The sequence below is a fragment of the Mustela erminea genome, chromosome 5, assembly GCF_009829155.1.
Source record: "Mustela erminea isolate mMusErm1 chromosome 5, mMusErm1.Pri, whole genome shotgun sequence".
In the NCBI taxonomy this organism is placed as follows: Eukaryota; Metazoa; Chordata; class Mammalia; order Carnivora; family Mustelidae; genus Mustela; species Mustela erminea.
Window position 1 is genome coordinate 24,428,595 of NC_045618.1, and position 18,578 is coordinate 24,447,172.

At 33.7% G+C, this 18,578-nt stretch overlaps 1 protein-coding gene across 10 annotated transcripts in view; it reads right to left on the reverse strand.

The window, feature by feature from the left end:
- The window catches only part of UBE3A (ubiquitin protein ligase E3A), a 92,754-nt gene that overhangs the window by 22,674 nt on the left and 51,502 nt on the right, over positions 1-18,578 (reverse strand). For all 10 annotated transcript variants that reach the window (XM_032342279.1, XM_032342277.1, XM_032342273.1 and 7 more), the window contains 3 exons: positions 18,057-18,364; positions 10,387-11,633; positions 1,132-1,276 (listed from right to left, as the gene is read on the reverse strand). In XM_032342279.1, coding sequence (XP_032198170.1) covers positions 1,132-1,276; positions 10,387-11,633; positions 18,057-18,364 — 1,700 coding nt within the window. The remainder of the gene's footprint in view (positions 1-1,131; positions 1,277-10,386; positions 11,634-18,056; positions 18,365-18,578) is intronic.

An 18,578-nucleotide genomic window follows, 5' to 3' on the forward strand; every position in this document is an offset into this window, starting at 1 on the left:
AGAGCTAAGGTTTACCAAACCTAAGAAGATCACAAATTAATTTTCTTTCACAAAAAAGGCATGGTTTTAGGTGTCTTGATTTACTTTGAGCAAATTACATTGAAATTACATAGGCTTCTGATTAATAAACGTTAGCTAAAGTAGTCTTAACTGTATATAAGTCATGAACTCAAATGTCTACTTCCACTTACATGTATGTATATATATTACCAACTAAGAACAGAAAAGTCAATTCAATTTACATACTGAGAATCAACAAGCTCAATTTTCAAAGCTTAATGGAAATGATATATGCATTATTCTGTGTCACATTCTTCACAACTCTGACAGTACATTTAATGGAATTCTTTTCCTGTAACTGTCATGCATTGTTTTAAAAATAAGCAAACCTAGTAACCAAGTTAGTGGTTATATTACAGAACTACACAGTCCTATACTATACAGTTCAGAACTACACAGTTAAGAATACAATCCAAGATGCCGCAGTCTTTTACCAGCTCTACTTTACCCATTTTTATCAGTAAAACTCAAATCCTTCACTTTCAGACTGACATATACAGATCAATTTTTCCCAAACTGTTCAATAAAAAATATTTCTGGGAGGCAAATGTGGGGTGGGAAAGAGTTCTGGAGTTTAAAGAGTTGGGAAAACAATGTAATATTTCGCCCCATGAAATCCTGTAGCAAATAAAACCTAATTAATTTGATACCAGTCAGGGTTTCCAAACTTTGAGCATGATACACTTGTGAGACATTCTCAATATCCTTCAGACCACTGTTTGAAATTCTTATTTCAGAAATGCTGTGAGTTTGACAAATGTTTAGAATTAAAAGAGCAAGAAACCTTTCAGTTGTTCGAAAGTACCATTCTAAAGTGTTTTCAGTTTATTTAACTACGAGGTAATGTCCTGTAGTAAAGTATTTGGCTAAGTAATCTAAATAAGAACTTGAGTAAATGAGTGATACAAATCAGTACCCCAAACCCGCAAGTTCCGTCATTAACCGTGACTCTAGGAAATCCACATCAAAACCTATTACTGTTCTTTGTAACTGAGAATATTTATAAACCCTCGTAAATAAACCTTTAATTCAAAAGATACGACATCATGATCACATCACTGAAATATTTACCAATATCTGGATTGAAGATTTCCTCCACAACCAGCTGAAAAAATTCTTTGGAAACACCTCCCTCATCAACTCCTTGTTCTCCTTCAAATTCCACATACAACTGTTTCTTCAAGTCTGCAGGATTTTCCATAGCGATCATCTCTAGCTAATGAGTGAAAAGATAAAGTAAAAGAATATGACTGCCAGTTTAAGAATGAAAGCAAAATAAAAATAAGGAGAAGCAAAAAATAAAAACCAGGAGTAGGGCTATGGAGCAAATAAAAAATACTGACTTTTGGTCCGTTTTAAATGGAAACAGGAAGCAAACTGGTAAAAAGCCAGTAAAGGCAAAGATTCAGTCTCACAGATATTAGAAAAAAATAGGACAGTAAAGAAACCAGCACAGATTTATAAAAGGTTACTTTCTAACTACGGATTTGTTACGAAATTAACATATACTAGAAAATTAGAAGTTTTTTTGTTGTTGTTGTTACTTCTGTATAACAAACCTGAGTTGTAAGGTTAGGAAGTGAAAAGAAGTCTTGACAGCCAAATACATATGAGACTACTCAAACTAAATCATTTCAACAAAAACAATGGAGTATAAAAGTTTGGCTTCAAATCTGTTGACTAGTAGTTCTTTATGTTTAATAGAACAGAAACTAAGAAAACAATTTCAATTAAGAGAAAAAACACCCTGAATAAATAGGGAAACAATTTATGGTCTCTTACAGTACTTAGTATAAATTGCCACTTCTTAGTTGATCACAGCACATCTCATATACACTTTTTTTTGGAAGCAGATGAGACATACGCTTGCTCATATCCTTACTCCTCATTTCTTACTAACAAGATATCAAACCCTAGTATCTAGCATTTTTTAACTATAAATCCTTACCAGATACTTCTTTGCATTTACAGAATAATATACATAGTAACTGATCTCAGTCATTAAGAAATTATGTGAAAATCCATACTAGATTCTAATGTGAAATTATACTGCATTTTTTTTTTAATGTATCTGAGATTTACTGAGATTTACTAACAGCTTGCCCCATCTTATTTGCTACACTGACTTTAAATGCCGTTTGGCTGTTAAAAAATTTTTAAATTTGCCAAAACAGAATATTTAATAAGGGTGTTCAAGTAACTGCAACTATTCCAACTAGAATTTTAAAAATGGTTTTGAGCAATTCAAACATCAACAAAGTAACTTTACTACAGTCCTAAAGTAATGACTTTAGGTAACAGCACTAGTTTGAACATTCTAGCATGTCTATAAAAAATAAATAAAATTTCCTAGTCCTCAATCAAGCCAGTTGTCCTCAATCAATGTTTTTCAAACAGCCAATTGAGACGCCCTAGTGAGTAGCCTAGTCCGTTCATTTAGCAGTATAAAACCAACAATTGGAGGAAAAACTCAGAACATATTCCACATAGTAATGGCATCTACTGTTCTCTGAAACTTCTATTTCAATTATATGTAGAGACAGATATGCACGTGTACACCTAATGCTATGCAAAATATCTTACTGGGGACTCAGTCAAAAATATTTTAAGAACAAAGGCTGAAATGATCTCTTAGATACCTTCAACTTTTGGATTCTGTCATTCTGTGAATTTTGGATCTTTAGCTTTAAGTAATGTGCTGCACAACAGAGATCTTTAATATTTACAAAATCATTTTTATGCAAAGTTATATTAGGATAACTTATTTTTGAGACAGAGTGTAGTGGAGACTGAGAGAGAATACTCTGTACTAGTTCCAACTATCGCTTAACTTTTAAAAATTTAAATTTTAGCAAGCGACTCAGGTAAGCCTCAGTTTCCTCATCTGCAAAGAAAAAAAAGGAATAGTACTCTTCATACTGAAAGATGTGAAGGCTTAATAAAAATATATAGCAAAGAGTTCTAGAATGGGCAATATTAAGGAAACATATGTTGCAACCTTTTAAAACAACTTTGATTTTTGAACAAAAAATTCACAAAATTTGGTGCTATAGCCTTGTCCCAAGTTTTGAAAATAACCTTGGGGAAAAATAGTTCCAGTTGGAAACCTGTTTCAAGCCACAGAAAATAAAGAATGCTGAGAACTAAATTAGAATTATCAGCTCCAATGTGGTTTACCCATCACGCCAAAATCCCATATTGCCATGGAACGCATTCCTAGTTTCCTTCTTCCAGTTCCCACCTGCCTAGGTGTTAAAGGAATATAAGTCAATGTTTATATATGCCCTTATAACACAAAGACAAATCTGCTTACATCAAAAGTATAATGCATTCCAAGGTGAAAAAAATTATCTGGTATTTAAATTATGCTTCCTATAGTTCTTCCTCAATAACATTCATAAATGAGAGCAGACTCCATTATCAATGTGACTGTATCTTTTAAAGGATTTGATGTTGTTTCTACAATTCTGAGATCATGTGCTGCAGTCTTAGCTCCACCAGAGACACTTAATATGACACTGAAACAAATTTATCTTCATTCTTAATATTAAATATTACTATCTATCTCCACTGAGTGCCAAAATAATTCAACGTCATGTTCTATAATTGTAATTGTAAACATACAGCTTTATCTTTTTTGGTTTCGTCTTTGAAATGAGAACACTATTTTAAGAAGAAATAAATACATGTGAAACAGATGAATTCCCTGTACAACAATGCCTTATAGCACTAGTTTTTGTTGCTATTGTTACTTTAACTTGTATGGAAAATTTTTTCAGGCTTGCCTGAAAACCGAACAAACCAGACATGACAGAAAAAATATTCCAGTAAAAATAACACAATATATAGCACTTACATACCAGGGGACTATTCTAAGCACTTCACATACACCAATTCACTTCACTTTCACAACCTTATGTGGCCAGTAATTTCAAGCTCATTTTACAGATGAAGACCCCAAAGTAATAAGAGATTCAATAACTTGCTTCCAGTATTAGTAAATGGTAGGACAGAGCTTGAATTCAGGCAGCAAGTTCCTAAATACTATGCCTTCCTGTTCTCTGCAATGACTACCAAGTAACTTATTTTCTTCCTTGTGCTTTTCTATATTTTTAAGCATTTTTTAAAAAATAAACATCTATTTTAGATTCAGGATGTTAAATGCAAATATGTAAAAATAATGTTTTGAAAAACAGGTGGCAAATGAACTCTGCAGGCAAAAATTTCCCATTATTATCTATATTAGATTATCATTATCAGGTATATATTAAGGGGTTCTGGAATACTTTTAATCATTTATGTATACATGGGTAGCCTACCTTTAAATAACAATTTTTACTTTTAATTGTAACATAAAATTTACCAGTTATCATTTTGACAAAGGCCATTATGAAGTAACACACTGCATATATTTTATTTTTCTTAAAACAACTACTTCTGACCCATTGAATTGAACAGTAAAGGTGTTATCACCTTCTGTAATATATACATACCATTTAAAACAGAATTTTGACAATCAAAAGCTGTCCTGAATGCAGCAGGATATGTGGAAACTTAAAAGACTATGTCAGTGAACATTTATTCTGACAAGGAGAATTTGTATGCATCTCTGAACGGAAATCACTTAGTATACAGACCTGTGTTTTTATATATAGAATTTCTTAAAGAAGGGTATATTAATTTAATATGAAGACTGGCAAAAGACAGATTTTGGGGGAAAAATAAACAAAAATAGACTGGACACAATGACATCTACCTCTTCCTTATAGGACTTCCTCTTCTTACTAAGACTCTTGATTTCATCAATTGTTGGACAAAACGATTTTCAAATTCTGAACTTTTAATTGGCCATGATGATGAAATCCTGGAGATCATTTTTTAAAAATTGATCTGGTATCAAAGCATTCCCAGAATACCTAGGTAGGATGACATCTTAATAATAAAAATATCATATTTGCCAGATTTACAAGAGTCAAAAGGAAAACCCCATCCTTTAAAATCTTACAGTATTCTGGGCTATTACTCATGATAAAGTCATCTTTATCCATAATTGAAAAAAATACCTTAATGGTAAAGATATTTAAGTAGTAGTAGTAGTAGTCACATAAAATAGACCTCTCTAATACTTAAGAAAACCCAGGATCTCTAAGAATGGCTGGCTTAAGCAACTTCATTCAACTTACTAGATTCTATGGTTAAACACTTTGTTTACCTTTAAGATACTGGCTACAATAACATCTTTAGATTATCCAAATATATTTAATTTTTTTCAATTCTCTAAAACAGATGAAGGAAAGTTTTTTATATCTTACGTATAAAGTTTAGATGTTTGGTAACAGTCATACCAAATAATCACATCTGCTTTTGAGACCAGGAACCCTGACTTCTACTTCCAATTCTACCATTAATTTCTGTAGGCCAGAATTTCTTTTTTCTCACATATAAAGCTAAGGAGTTTGACAAGTTTCATTGTTTTAGATTATTACAGAATCCCGAGAATCTAAGTAGATCTACTTAATTCTCTTAATCTCCTTTGAGAACATTAAATTACGCATGAAGTTCTTCATTTCATTTATAATAAGTTATAAGAAACAATAATGATCACTGCATTGAGCACAATACAGTGAATGTATAAGATACAATTAATCATACTCAGAGCAGCACAGGATAATCTTATTCTTAAAGCACTATCGGTCAATTATTAAATAAAAAAATCGAGTTTTATTTCAATAATAACCAAGAGTTTTTGATGAGGAAAATGGTGGGGACTAGGACAGATAGGACTGATAGAGCCCAGAAAAAAAATGATTTTTTTAGAAGGGATTGAGCAGAACCAATTGGTAGTAGAGTTATTTATTTGTCTATCACTTTGATCTGTTTTAGTCCCTATTTCGGACTCTCCTATAGAGTTCTCCATTTCAGCCATTCCTTTCAGTCTTTAGATCCCTACACAGAATTCTAGGATTCCCTGACTAATCTGAACCAAATCACACACCAATGTCAATCCTTACTCTAAACCTGCTATTTTCATCATCCTCTCGAAGACTGCCAGTCTCCTAAATGTATAATTGTATATAAATATGGCCTCAATAAATACATATCTATAAACTATACAAAGAGCCATCTTTCCCAAATACTGGTTTGCAGTATGGCTTTATCAGAGTATCTGGGGGCACTACCAGAAATATAATTCCTAGGCTCTACAATGAACTCCCAGTCTGAATCTCTAGATGGTAGAACCTTGGATTTTTTTTTTTTTTTAAACATATTTCCTGTTCAGATGTGAAGACAGTTTGGGGTATGTCACAGATGGCAATATTGTCTTCCATGATACTCCATCCTCTACTAACATAATCTCTTAAAATAAAAAATAATGAAAATAAATGTTCAGACCCTTTTCCTTTGGAAATGCTTTGTCTAAGAAAAATGACAAATTATCTACTTTTAAAGAATACACAAATAGATAAATGTTATTAGTAAAATATAGTAAAAGCCTTGTCATGGTTTGGATTGTTAATTCAAGTGAGCTCCTAAGTATCACTGTATTATCTTCTAAGAAACAACAACATATAGTGAAAATAAGTCCAGGGAGAAATATTCCAATAATTTCAAGTGTGGGATAGTCCTTAAATGATTCGGAGACACCTACTTGTGAAAAGGCAACTTATATTTTACCATACTTCACGGATCCTAAAATTCATTTTTTTCCACATTTTAACATCTCTGAAATCAGGATATACCATAAAACTGGTAGCATCTCAAGACAACTGGCAGCATATTTTCCTACTACTGAAAGTGGTAAGAAAATAACCGTGTGTCCTACAATCAACAGTATCTAAGTTTCAATACACTAATTCTTCAGCTGTCATCAAAGACAACTCCTCTAGGGGCACCTGGGTGCAGCTGTCATCAAAAATAGTTCCTCAAGGGGCTCTTGGGTACAGCTGTCATCAAAGACAGTTCCCCTAGGGGCGCCTGGGTGGCAGAGCTGGTTGTGGATCCAACTCTTAGTCTGGACTCAAGTCATGATCTCAAGCCCTGCATTGGGCTCTGCATGGATTCCACTTGAGATTCTCTTTCCCTTTACCTCTGCCTGTCCCACTCATGCTCTCTCTCTCATAAATAAGTAAATCTTTAAAACAAACAAAAACCCAGTTCCTCTGAAAATTCCAGCTAGGAAATAATTGGCTAGTGTGGTTTAAATTACATAGTACATGAAAGTGAGAAACACAGTTTTCTTTAAAAAAAAAAAAAAAAAAACTGTAATTATTAACGGAAGGTACTACTCCTCCCTTTCCACCATGCCAGCCACTCTTACGATTAGTAACTAAAAAATAAGACCTAACAGAAAACATACTCAAGTGTGTCATATATGTAGTCATTATTTTCTGGGCCTCATTTGTAGACGAATGAGTAGATGGAACTCCAAGGCTCCTTTTAGCTCTTAAAAGTCTACGATTCTGTAACCTTAATTATTCAAATATTAATACTGAGCTCAGCAAATTTCTCATTTCCTCTTCTCTTCCCAACCCCACTCTGTAGTCCAAATTAGCTGGTCATAAAAAGTAGTCAATAAGTTTTTTTGCTTTTGTTTTTGGTGGGTTTTTTTTGTCAAATTGTTACAGAAGAGTAAGAATAATAAAAAAGCAAAGTAGATCCTTGAGGAATAAGATGTTAAACATCCATCAGTACTTTTGAGAGTTCAGCTGAGAGGATGACCTAAAACTACTTTTTGTCATTAAAATACTATGACTTTATCATAATCACACCACTATGAATATTTTTTTAAAAATAGGAGTCTCAGGGCGCCTGGGTGGCTCAGTGGGTTAAAGTCTCTGCCTTCAGCTCAGGCCATGATCTCAGGGTCTTGGGATCCAGCCCCGCATCAGGCTCTCTGCTCAGCAGGGAGCCTGCTTTCCCCTCTCTGCCTGCCTCTCTGTCTACTTGTGATTTCTGTCAAATATTAAAAAAAAAAAGTCTTAATTTTACTAACTCACAAGGCCTACTGTGATTTTTTTTTCCCTAACATTTTCACATTGTTACTTAAAAAAAAAAAAAGAAAAAAGAAGAGTAAAATTTGTTTAGTATGAGCATTTAGCACTAAGAAGATTCTCAGTGGTCATAATTCATCTTTACATCTCTAATGATAAGCAAAGTGCCTCACACACAAGATTTCTGAAGCAAACTGCTTTTGTGGACTTGCAATATTCATGTACAGATATTATCTAGTGAATGTTGATTTAAAATTGGTCAAATTGTAATATTCAGGTTTGACAGAATTAAGAATTCACTTAAAAAAAAACAGTATAATTAAGAAGTTCAGAGTTCCACTCTTAAAACCCTCTTTTAAAAAAGACCTTATAAACCAAAGTGACTGTTTCCTCAAAATTCTAGATGATAAAAGAAGTATACAACAAGTACTTAAACGTTTCTAAGTTCTTGGCCTTGCTTTACTAAGAGGGGGTGGTGGTGGGAAACGAGGCAGGGGAAGGAAAATAAGGTTGGGTAGATTTCTTAGCTGACGGAGGGTAAGGAAGGTAGACAATTCTTTTTATTTCTAACTCTGTGTTAATCTTATAAAGAGTAGTTTCATTGTTTTTTTAAATTAGGCAAGGCATAGCTTTTACTGGAAATAGATGGAAGGATCCCAACCCAAGAAGCCAAACATAAAATGCATGGTCTTAGGATTTACAGTTCTGCTCTAACAATCGAAATTCAAAGACAGACTTCAATGTACTTTCCACAAAACATCACTCAACGTCCTTATATGATACCCCATCATTCTGCCGACCTACATAAAAGTTGCTGGCTGCCTTATGATTATATTAGTTATTTATGTAGCTCAAAACTACAAGAGTAAAATAGAAAGAACACCAGAAAGCAAGTAATGATAATTTCTCCAAACAACTAATGCCTTTCTGCCTCTGTTGAAAAACTGCTTGAGTTGCCTAAGGCAGAATCTCTCAACACCAGAAATATATTTGTTTTTAAAAACCAGTTAACAAACAGAAGAGGCACACAATCTCTGCAACTTTCAAATTTCTGAGATATCAAACAACTTTTTCCATTGGTTTACAGTTTTATGAATACTCAGATTTAGACAAATCCATCCTAAAACTAAAATATACTTTAAAATAAGTATCACTATTTCCTAGTTGTGTCTTGCATTCTTATCTTTTATTAGTATGGAAGGTTAACTGTACCTTAATTTTACCTGACATCAAATTTTACTTTAAGTTGTTTAAAAACAAAACAAAACTAGTAATGATGGGTGTATGTAATATCATAAATAAAACTCTGTGGTAAAGGGGGTGGCCCCTGGCTGGTACAGCATGAGACTCTTCATCTTGGGGTTTTGACTTCTAACCCTATGTTGGGTGTAGAGTTTACTTAAAAGTAAAACTTTTAAAACACACACACACAGCCACACACACACACACAAATAACCTGTGATAAAGCACCCTAGGACAAATGAAAATTTTGGTACTTGATTGGCAATTGGTTTCTGTCTTCAGCCCAGGCCTGCATTCTTAAATGGGGGCACTAAAATTCTTACTTTTTGTGGAGGCAAGAAATTAACAAAAGGCAATCTGGAGAAACAGGAAGTTGGAAGGTTTGGAAGGTGGGTATTTGAGTTCCTAATATTCTCCCAGCTCAATCTCCCTGGATTGGGTTGATGATAAAAAGCACCATTAATTTCAAGATTCCTGGAGTTTCAACCAACTGAAAGATACGTAAGTGGTAAGAAAATATCACAATAAGGCAGTGCTATACGAGGCATTCTAAGTGATCCAGCAGGAACTCTTACTAGCAGCATGCACCAAACTGCCCAGATCACTTCACCTTCACGATAACTCTAAATTTTACATCATGGAATTTCTGGATACCACTTATTATTTTATGGTATGATTTTATTGTTTCACTCTTCCCAGTTAAGATTTGACATTCATACGTATTACTGAGTATCTCCACATTCCCCTTGTTCCTGTGCTTTGGTCCTTTCCCAACATCCACTTGTCTTCTGAACAGAGAAGAAATTTTTGGAGTTATCTGTCAATATTTGGAAAATCTATTCATTTTCAAATAGAGAGTGATCATTATTCAAGACAACCAATACTTTGCGGGACACATTTATAAATTTGGACAGGAACAACAAAAGAATATTTACAACTTGTAATACAACAACATCCATATATTCCTATACCATATAATGCCATATTTTTTTCCAAACAGTCACTATCAAGTGAATGCACTGAACTTTATTACAATCTCCCCAATATTAGGTATTTATTCTAGTACTAATTTTTAAGCATAAGCCCAACTTACCCGGACAAGTGCATCATCTATGATATGGTCACGTCTGACTTTGAGTCTCAAATACGGATTCAACTGCTGTCCTTGAACTAAGCTGTAGAGAACAGTGATTCTTCGTTCACTGTACATGCGAATTCTATTGTCATAATATAATCCCAAATTCTTTGTGACAGCATTCAATATAAAGGGACATGTCATGAAAGAGAATTTGTTCTCTGTTTCTACTTTGAAAAAAGTATAATCTTTATCCATTTCTAGAACATCATTCAGTGGTTCATTAATAAACTCTTCAAAAGGGATAAGTGGTTTTCGACAATCCAGAGTTTTAACACCAAGTTCAGTTTCCAGGGGGTCCACTCGAGGACCTTTCTTGTTTCTTCTTTCCTCTCCCAAAAGCTCCTGAAGTGTCAATTCACTGGACTCAGGGATGGGCTCTTCATCATCTTCTTCATTGTGATTTGTGTCCACTTCCCCACCCACTACATTTGCATAGTAAACCATTTTCAAGCACTTTGAAGCAGCAACAATAGCATCATCATCATTCACTAGATTTCGACTGTTAAATTCATTGCTTATGACTTTGTAAGTAATAAGTTGCTGAAATGTTTCCATCATTCTACGAATCTGGTCTGCACTGTATTTAGACCACAGTCTAACCAATTTTCCTTGGGCTGCGAGGGGGAGCTTACTCATTGCTTTGCAAAATAAAGGCAAAGCCATTTCCAGATATTCAGGACTGTGGAGATTTCTATTCTCCATTACAATAATGAATAAATTCAGATAATTAGGATCTCGAGAGTATACATTGTGATACGTCAAGTCACATTCCACATTAGGTGACAAATATACAAGTGCATTGAGAAAAGCAGTTTCTATTTTTTCATTAGAGAGTAATCTGGTGTAGACCCTTCTAATGGCCTCAATATCCACAGACACATCATCAGGGCCTAATTTTTGTAAGTTGTTATCGCCTTGTGAACTATCAGTTATCCTTGAAGAAGATGCTTCTGAATCTTCTTCCATAGCAGCAGCAGAACATGCAGCTTTTTCCTTTTCATCTTCATCCTTGTCTTCATCCTTTCCTTGAAGAGATTTCAGTTCTTCCTTGGTGTGTTGTTTGACTTTCCGAAAGCTCTGTACCAATGCCTCAGCACTAGAAAAAACTCTTCCAATAACACGGATTAAAGGGGAATAATCCTCTCTCTCTCTACATAATTCAAGAATTTCATATACCGTCTCTTCTGTTAGGTAAGTCACATCTAAAAAATTAGAGAAAAAAAGGAGAACATTTATTTTTATAAGTATGTTTAGTTTGTCTTAAGTTCTAGTGCAAAGTAAAACAGCCATTTTGTACTCAATACTATTTATGACTTACAATTCTTTTAAAACATTTCTAATACTTAGATTCAACAAAAGATTTACTTATTTTTGTCAGTGAACTATACAATAGCCAACAACCTCACCCATTCTTTATACATTCTTTCAATAATATGTAGCTTTTAATGAGCTCAAACTCTTTCACAATCACAGTGGAAATTAACATGCAGCTTTAACATGTAAATATGAACCAAGACAATCATGTGTTGATTTGATTCATCACAATATACCTCTTACAACCTTATTTTAGAGCAGAAACACATTCTTCTGAGAGGTTTCTTTCTTATTTCACTCTTCCCAAAAGACTGAGGAAAAGTCAAGAAAGGTTCTTTGAGCATCCTCTTTGGGAAACAGCCCTTGTCTTACTTTTATGTATCTTAAAATCAAACTGGTTCCTTCTTAGTCTTTTCAGTTTTTCCCAGGGTGGTCATTCCAAGGGTGATTGAGAAAAATTACTACACCATTTCTCATAAGATCTCAAGCTGACAAACAATGCCATCTGTAGCCAGGAATCAGGTTGGAAGAAACAGGAAATAGTGACAAGAGTAATAAAAAATTGAGTGGTAGAAGGCAACTTAGAAGACAAGTGAAAACAGATTACTATGTAGTCACCAAAATCTTTTTCCTCTCCTTTCTGGGCAGATTTGGATCATATCTCCCAGCTTTCCCAGGTTTTTGAGGTTAAGTGCTACTTTCAGGCCAAGGCTTTTCCTTCTGGCTAAATGAGATGATGTTCCCAGGATGCTTGGGAAGCCATGTGCTGAAGATTTACAATGACACTACAGCAGCATTTTTGAATGATTATGTGATGTGGAACTCTGCCAACCTAGAATATCATGGCTATTAGAGGACCTAGAAATAAATTTCCACTTTGTTTAATAAGCTAGTGTTCTGGTATATACTTAATATTGCAGTCTAGTTGATCCTTACTAATACAGAAAGAAGCTTTTCACCTTTCCCCACCTTGCCGGTCTTTAAAATACCAGCAGACTGTCTAAATTATGCTTAATCCTTCTTGGTACTTTTCTGGTGCTAAAAATTTTATAGGTAAGATGAGCTGATTGGTTTTTTCACAGACTGCATTACCATCATTACCATTATATTTGCAGTCTGTATTACTCAAATCCAAGGGAATTTTATTATGTTTTTCTATCACATCCATGAAAACCACATGATCAAGAAACAACCCTTTGTAAGAGGCAAAAATGACAGGAGGCAATGAAAGGCTAGACCAAATATCAATTTATTACACATTTTCAGAGTTATACTAATGTTAACAAGTTGAAATTCCAATGAAATCACAGAAGAAACAAGAATGAAAAGAACATTTCAAGGATTTTTGAGATAAAAATCTCAGGAAGGTGAGACTACTACTACAGGGATGAAAGAGTCTGTAGCAGTTTGCTGGTATGCATTTTACTTCCCTCTCACATCTGTCTCTAAATAGTAGCTTAGACCTCCATTATCACTTTTTAAAGTACTTTTATATTTGCTCTTTTTATATTTACCAGGGAATACCCTTTTAAACAAAAACCAGATAAACATATGGCTCCAATTCTCCTCACCAACAAAATATAAATCTATACATACATCCTCTTGAAAGGAATTAAGAGTTAAGTTTGGAAATTATGGAATGCATAAGCATTCCACTCCCAAAACGGAATGCCACTGAATGAAACACATTAGAACAAAAAAGGAAAACTCCATGTGTGTTCCCTCTTATGCTTTGCTTACTTACACACACAAAAAAGAATTTTAACATGCTGTTTTCTAAAACTCCAAGTTGTCATCTTTTACTCAAATGTTAATTTAATTTCATCAGTTTCATATGAACTTTCATAATATTTAACTCTTTCATAGAAAGCACTGAATACAGTGATTGAAGAGGAAAACCATATAAAACATTCCAACTCCAAGAGTAATAGAGCTCAATGCTTGGAGACATCATACAATTGACAACTCACAGATTCAATACCTCAAATGATAAACTCCCTGGTACTTACCATGAGATTCAATTTAAAAAAAGAAGGAAAAAACCCAACATTTTAAAAGTTGAAATTAGCTTAGCTCTGATGTACTCACTCCCATGATCTATTCTCAAAAGAAAAACTAAAAAAACCCCACCTTTCATTTTCTCACTTATAATCTGAGATAAGCTAAATAATCACAAAATCTCACCTTACCAAAGCTAAGAAATATACCTCAACAACACTATTTTTCTCTTATGACTTGCATGAATATCAGGCAACTGGGGATAAAATAAACTTTTTTAATACTCAAATAAGAACATAAATGATTACATTTCACATGAAAATATAGAAATAAAAACATTCTGACCCTATAGTCAAACAACCTCATTAATAAAATAGTAAAAATATCCTTTAAACATCAGATAATTGAATTTCATTTTACAAATCAACTGTAAAACCTATTCTAAAAGCTAAAGGAAGAATGAATGCGCTGAGCAAAGATAATTAACACCACTTTAAAGTTCCATGTTACTTATATGTACATGTGTGCTTTTTGTGATCCCTAAGGACTATCACACATATCTGCTATTGCTCAAAGTATTCAAATGTTGGTCGACAGCTAAGACTAACCAATTACTAAAAGGATATAAAACCATTAATGATCGACCAAAGGACATAATTTTCAACTGATATAAAGATGTCTACATTCAATGCTGGATAGTACCCCAAGAGTTCTGTGTCCTGCGTTATCCTAGTTTAGTTCACATGAATATAGCAACTTATATTTTATACTGAGATTATTTATAGCTCCAAATTAGAATTATTAATCATTCAGTATCTAAAAGGTGATCTTATGAAACTCTGGTCTTCCTCTAACTCTCTAATGTACCTGGACAGACACTGTAGGCTGGCAAACTCCAAATCTACTCACCCCTCTTCTCTGACATGCCATCATGTAACAGAAACTATAAAAACTAAACACTAGTATTGTAATCCTCATTTGCACCTGGGGGATGACATGTGGCAAAGGTCTGCCAATTACCTAAGTGGAAGTCCATTGATGCACTTTTGAAGGTTTCTTTTCCTGTTAAACGGGGTCAAACACGATTAACTCATATTCTGAGCGCAACAGAATCTCCTAATTTTTTATTAATATATCAAATAAGCTAATAACATCTTCAAATTATTTAAGCATAAGCTATACATGTCTCTACAAATTATAAAATACTGTCCTTCAAATTAAAAAGTAAAAAGCAATGTTTACTAATATTTCCAAGACCATTTTCCATAAGGCAAGTACTATACAAATCAATAAAAAACACCCATCAAATTGTGGAAGAAATAAAAATGGAGCACGCCAAATAGTCTCTGCATTTTGAATAAACTATTCAGATACATTATTTTACAGGAAAGAGAAAAAATGATATATTTTGTCTATTAATTTTATGGAGATTACATTTGTAAAATGTAGTACACTATAATAAAAGCCTAAATATACCAAGGAAGTGGCAGGCCTGTCAACAAATACTTAAATGAAGCACAGGATAATTTTAGAGGCACAGAGGTAATTCAATCTTCATTGTGACAAACGGACTCATATACATGTACTGTACAACATATAAAATTTCTCAATAAAATTTCTACCTCTTTTAATATTTGTTTCACAAAGACAAGATACATGCAAATGATCATTAAATGAACAACTATAAAAGTTCAACCACAAAAATAACAGTTTACCACACCATGAATCTGATCTTCGGCCCCTCCTACCAGACTGTCAACACCTGTAGTTTCTTTTATGGGCTTTAACTCTTTAAGAGTTAATCTTTAGATCTGTTCTATTACGATATGTAGATACACCTGCTTTTCAAAAAATCCAACTAGGCAACTTCACTTATAGTAAGAAAGTTAAAAAGCAAAAACACGTTTAGTGTTTGTTTTACTGGAAGCCATTATAGAGGCAAAACATACTCTGAGGAGCAAGAGCAGCACTAACAATGCCCTTCCCCAGGAATTACACTCAGCATCTCATCCTCAAGTCACCATAGCTTTGAACTGTGTCTGTGGGCGTCTGTGTCTATCTCAATTCATTTTGTACATCCATTAGCAAGATGTGTCCTAAGGTATCAGAAAAACCTGAGAGAGGCTATTTTTTGGATAAGGGAACCTCAAAATATTTTCTGTATAAATTAATGATAATTGCTTCTTCGCTGTGTATGCCATTTTGGCTCATGAAAGTTTCATAGGACTGCTCTACTTTCAGAGGACATCTTCTGCTAAACATCAGTAATCTCTTTCCAAAAAGTGTAAAACTGCTAACTGGGAGCTTATTTCCCATTATTTTAACTGGAAAAAAATTGTAACACCTTCTTACAAGAAAATGAAAAACCCCCCATTTCCTAAAATGTAACCAAAGTAGAGTAAGTAACTATTATAAAGTAACTGTCTTGTTGGACATAAAACACTGTTTCCTAAATCACCAAATCATAAACTTAATAACAAAAAGTTATTTTTCATGAATCACATGCTGTATCTTAAGGGACAGCAACACTCTAGACCCAGACACCCTTTGTTGACATGTTGTTCAGAATACCTTAAAGTGATTCTGACATTCTACTAATTCCATATAAAATTTAACAATACTTTCCCTAGATAGTGTTTTGTTTAAAATATTAAACTGAATTTTTCAGACATAAATTAGTTTAAAAAACATTAGATACAAATATTCACAATGTTTATCAATAAAAAGAGATGTTCTACTGAGAAAATATTTAATGAAGAAACATTCCTATATGGGATATCTGTGTATTTTGTAATATATGTATGTTCCTGAAAATAATCTACAAAGTTTTACACTTAAAATTTTTATGCAAAAACAGAATTTGGGGCACACTAAACAATACATATGGAATTTTGTAAAGAGACCAACAAATATAATTAACAATAAAAATGAAAGTACTAGTGTAGTTAATGCATTTTTAGTTCCTAGTAGAAAAAAACTACAGTAAATAGGAAGTTAACAGAAAAAAGGGAGTAGGAGGATAGAATAGCATACTGGAATAAAGTATAAGGAACTGCTAAATTACACAGACTTGAGAAAAATAGGAAACAAAGACTCGGAATAACCACTCAATAAGCACCTATGATTAAGTACATAGCAAAAAGATGTGTCCATCCACCCTGTACTATAATCCCCTACTGCAGACTGCATTTAACTGCACCAGCGCATTCTACATTTAGTAACTGTTACTCTGTAATGCACGCTTGCTGGAGAAATGTGTATAATGGACTCGCTGCAACTTCCCTGTTACACATACTGACAACATTAACCTACTTATCTATAGTGTATGAGCTAAATCATGTAACAAGCACACCTTTTGAAGCTGTGTAAAGTTACCAAGTTATGAAAACACCTTTTACTGTAAGGTTAAAGTAAAAAATACAAGAAAATTCCATGTCACCAATTAAATTAATCCTGCATTTAAATCATGCTACTGAAAACTTCGGAGCTGTTCTTCAACTTATACACGTCTTCAACAAAAACCTTCCTCTTTTAAAATATAATTACCTCTGGTAGGGCTGAGCCCTATCAAATTATTCAGAAATTCAATTACCTTGTTACTAACACTGATTAGTAACTGAGGAAAATAAAGCTTGGATTTAAAGATTTAAAAAAATTTTTTTAAAAATTTTTAAAAAATGATCCTGAAATGCAGGATCATTTAGAAAATAAGGGCTTGGGTGAAGACTGCCACTGGTAGGTGGTGACAATTCTTGGCAGTATGAGTGTGCCAAATGCTTAGAAGAATCTGAGCAGGATATGGGAAGAATATTAGAAAGAAAAACTGAATTATTTCTCAACGGCTATAAAATTTTGCTTTGCCCTCAGAAATGGAAAAGAATGCCAACACTTCTTTCTGTTTCTTTCACCTCACAGTTCTAGGTTTCCACAACTCATTCCACATATTCAGTACAGCTATTCGATAATTAGTTAGATTTTGTGGTCTAGTTTAGGAGATTACCACTTAATATATTTTTCCTAGTGGAAAATGTTCAAAAACTTCCATTAACAAAGGAATCCATTAACAAAGGAACTTTTGGAATATAATCTGCTTTTAATTAGGGACCATTAACACTAAAATGTTCTTAAACCGTTACTTCAATTATTATTTCTGTCCTTTAACGCAATAAGTAACAGAGTGGTAAATAAATACCACTGTACTATCATGTCCTAACGTCCACACAATTAGACAAAACAAAAATGTCACACATTTTATTTAAATCTCCAATCCAGGTTTCAGTCAAAAACTCTCAATTAAAAATAGAGCATCTTACCTCTAAAATCATCTCTTGCTCCTTGTCCTTCCTTCTTGTTCATTTTTATGTCAGAGCAGGAATTGTTAGGGGCACCTTTCGAGTTTTCAAGGTAAGCTGAGCTGGCTCCTTTCTTGGAGGGATGAGGATCACAGAGTTTTGCATTAATCTTATAAAGCTCGAGGGCTTTAATAGCTGCTGCATTGTTATCCATACGAAGAAAAGTTGGACAGGAAGCACAAAACTCATTCGTGCAGGCCTCATTTCCACAGCCCTCAGTTAACTGGTGGTAGTAGCGTTCTATTAGATGCTTTGCAGCTGCTCGCTTCCTGTAGCAAACATTCAAACAATAAGCACAGTGATTAAGATTAGTATAGCTCCCATGTAAAAAGCTCAAGGGACCTTAAAGCAAGGCAAGTTAGTCAAGCAATAAAGTAATAAATCTGCATATTAAGATGAGGTGAAGAACATGGAGATTCACAGTTTATATACAACTTTTAAGTAGTGAAATGTCTGATAAAATACTGCCTAAGATAACTTTTT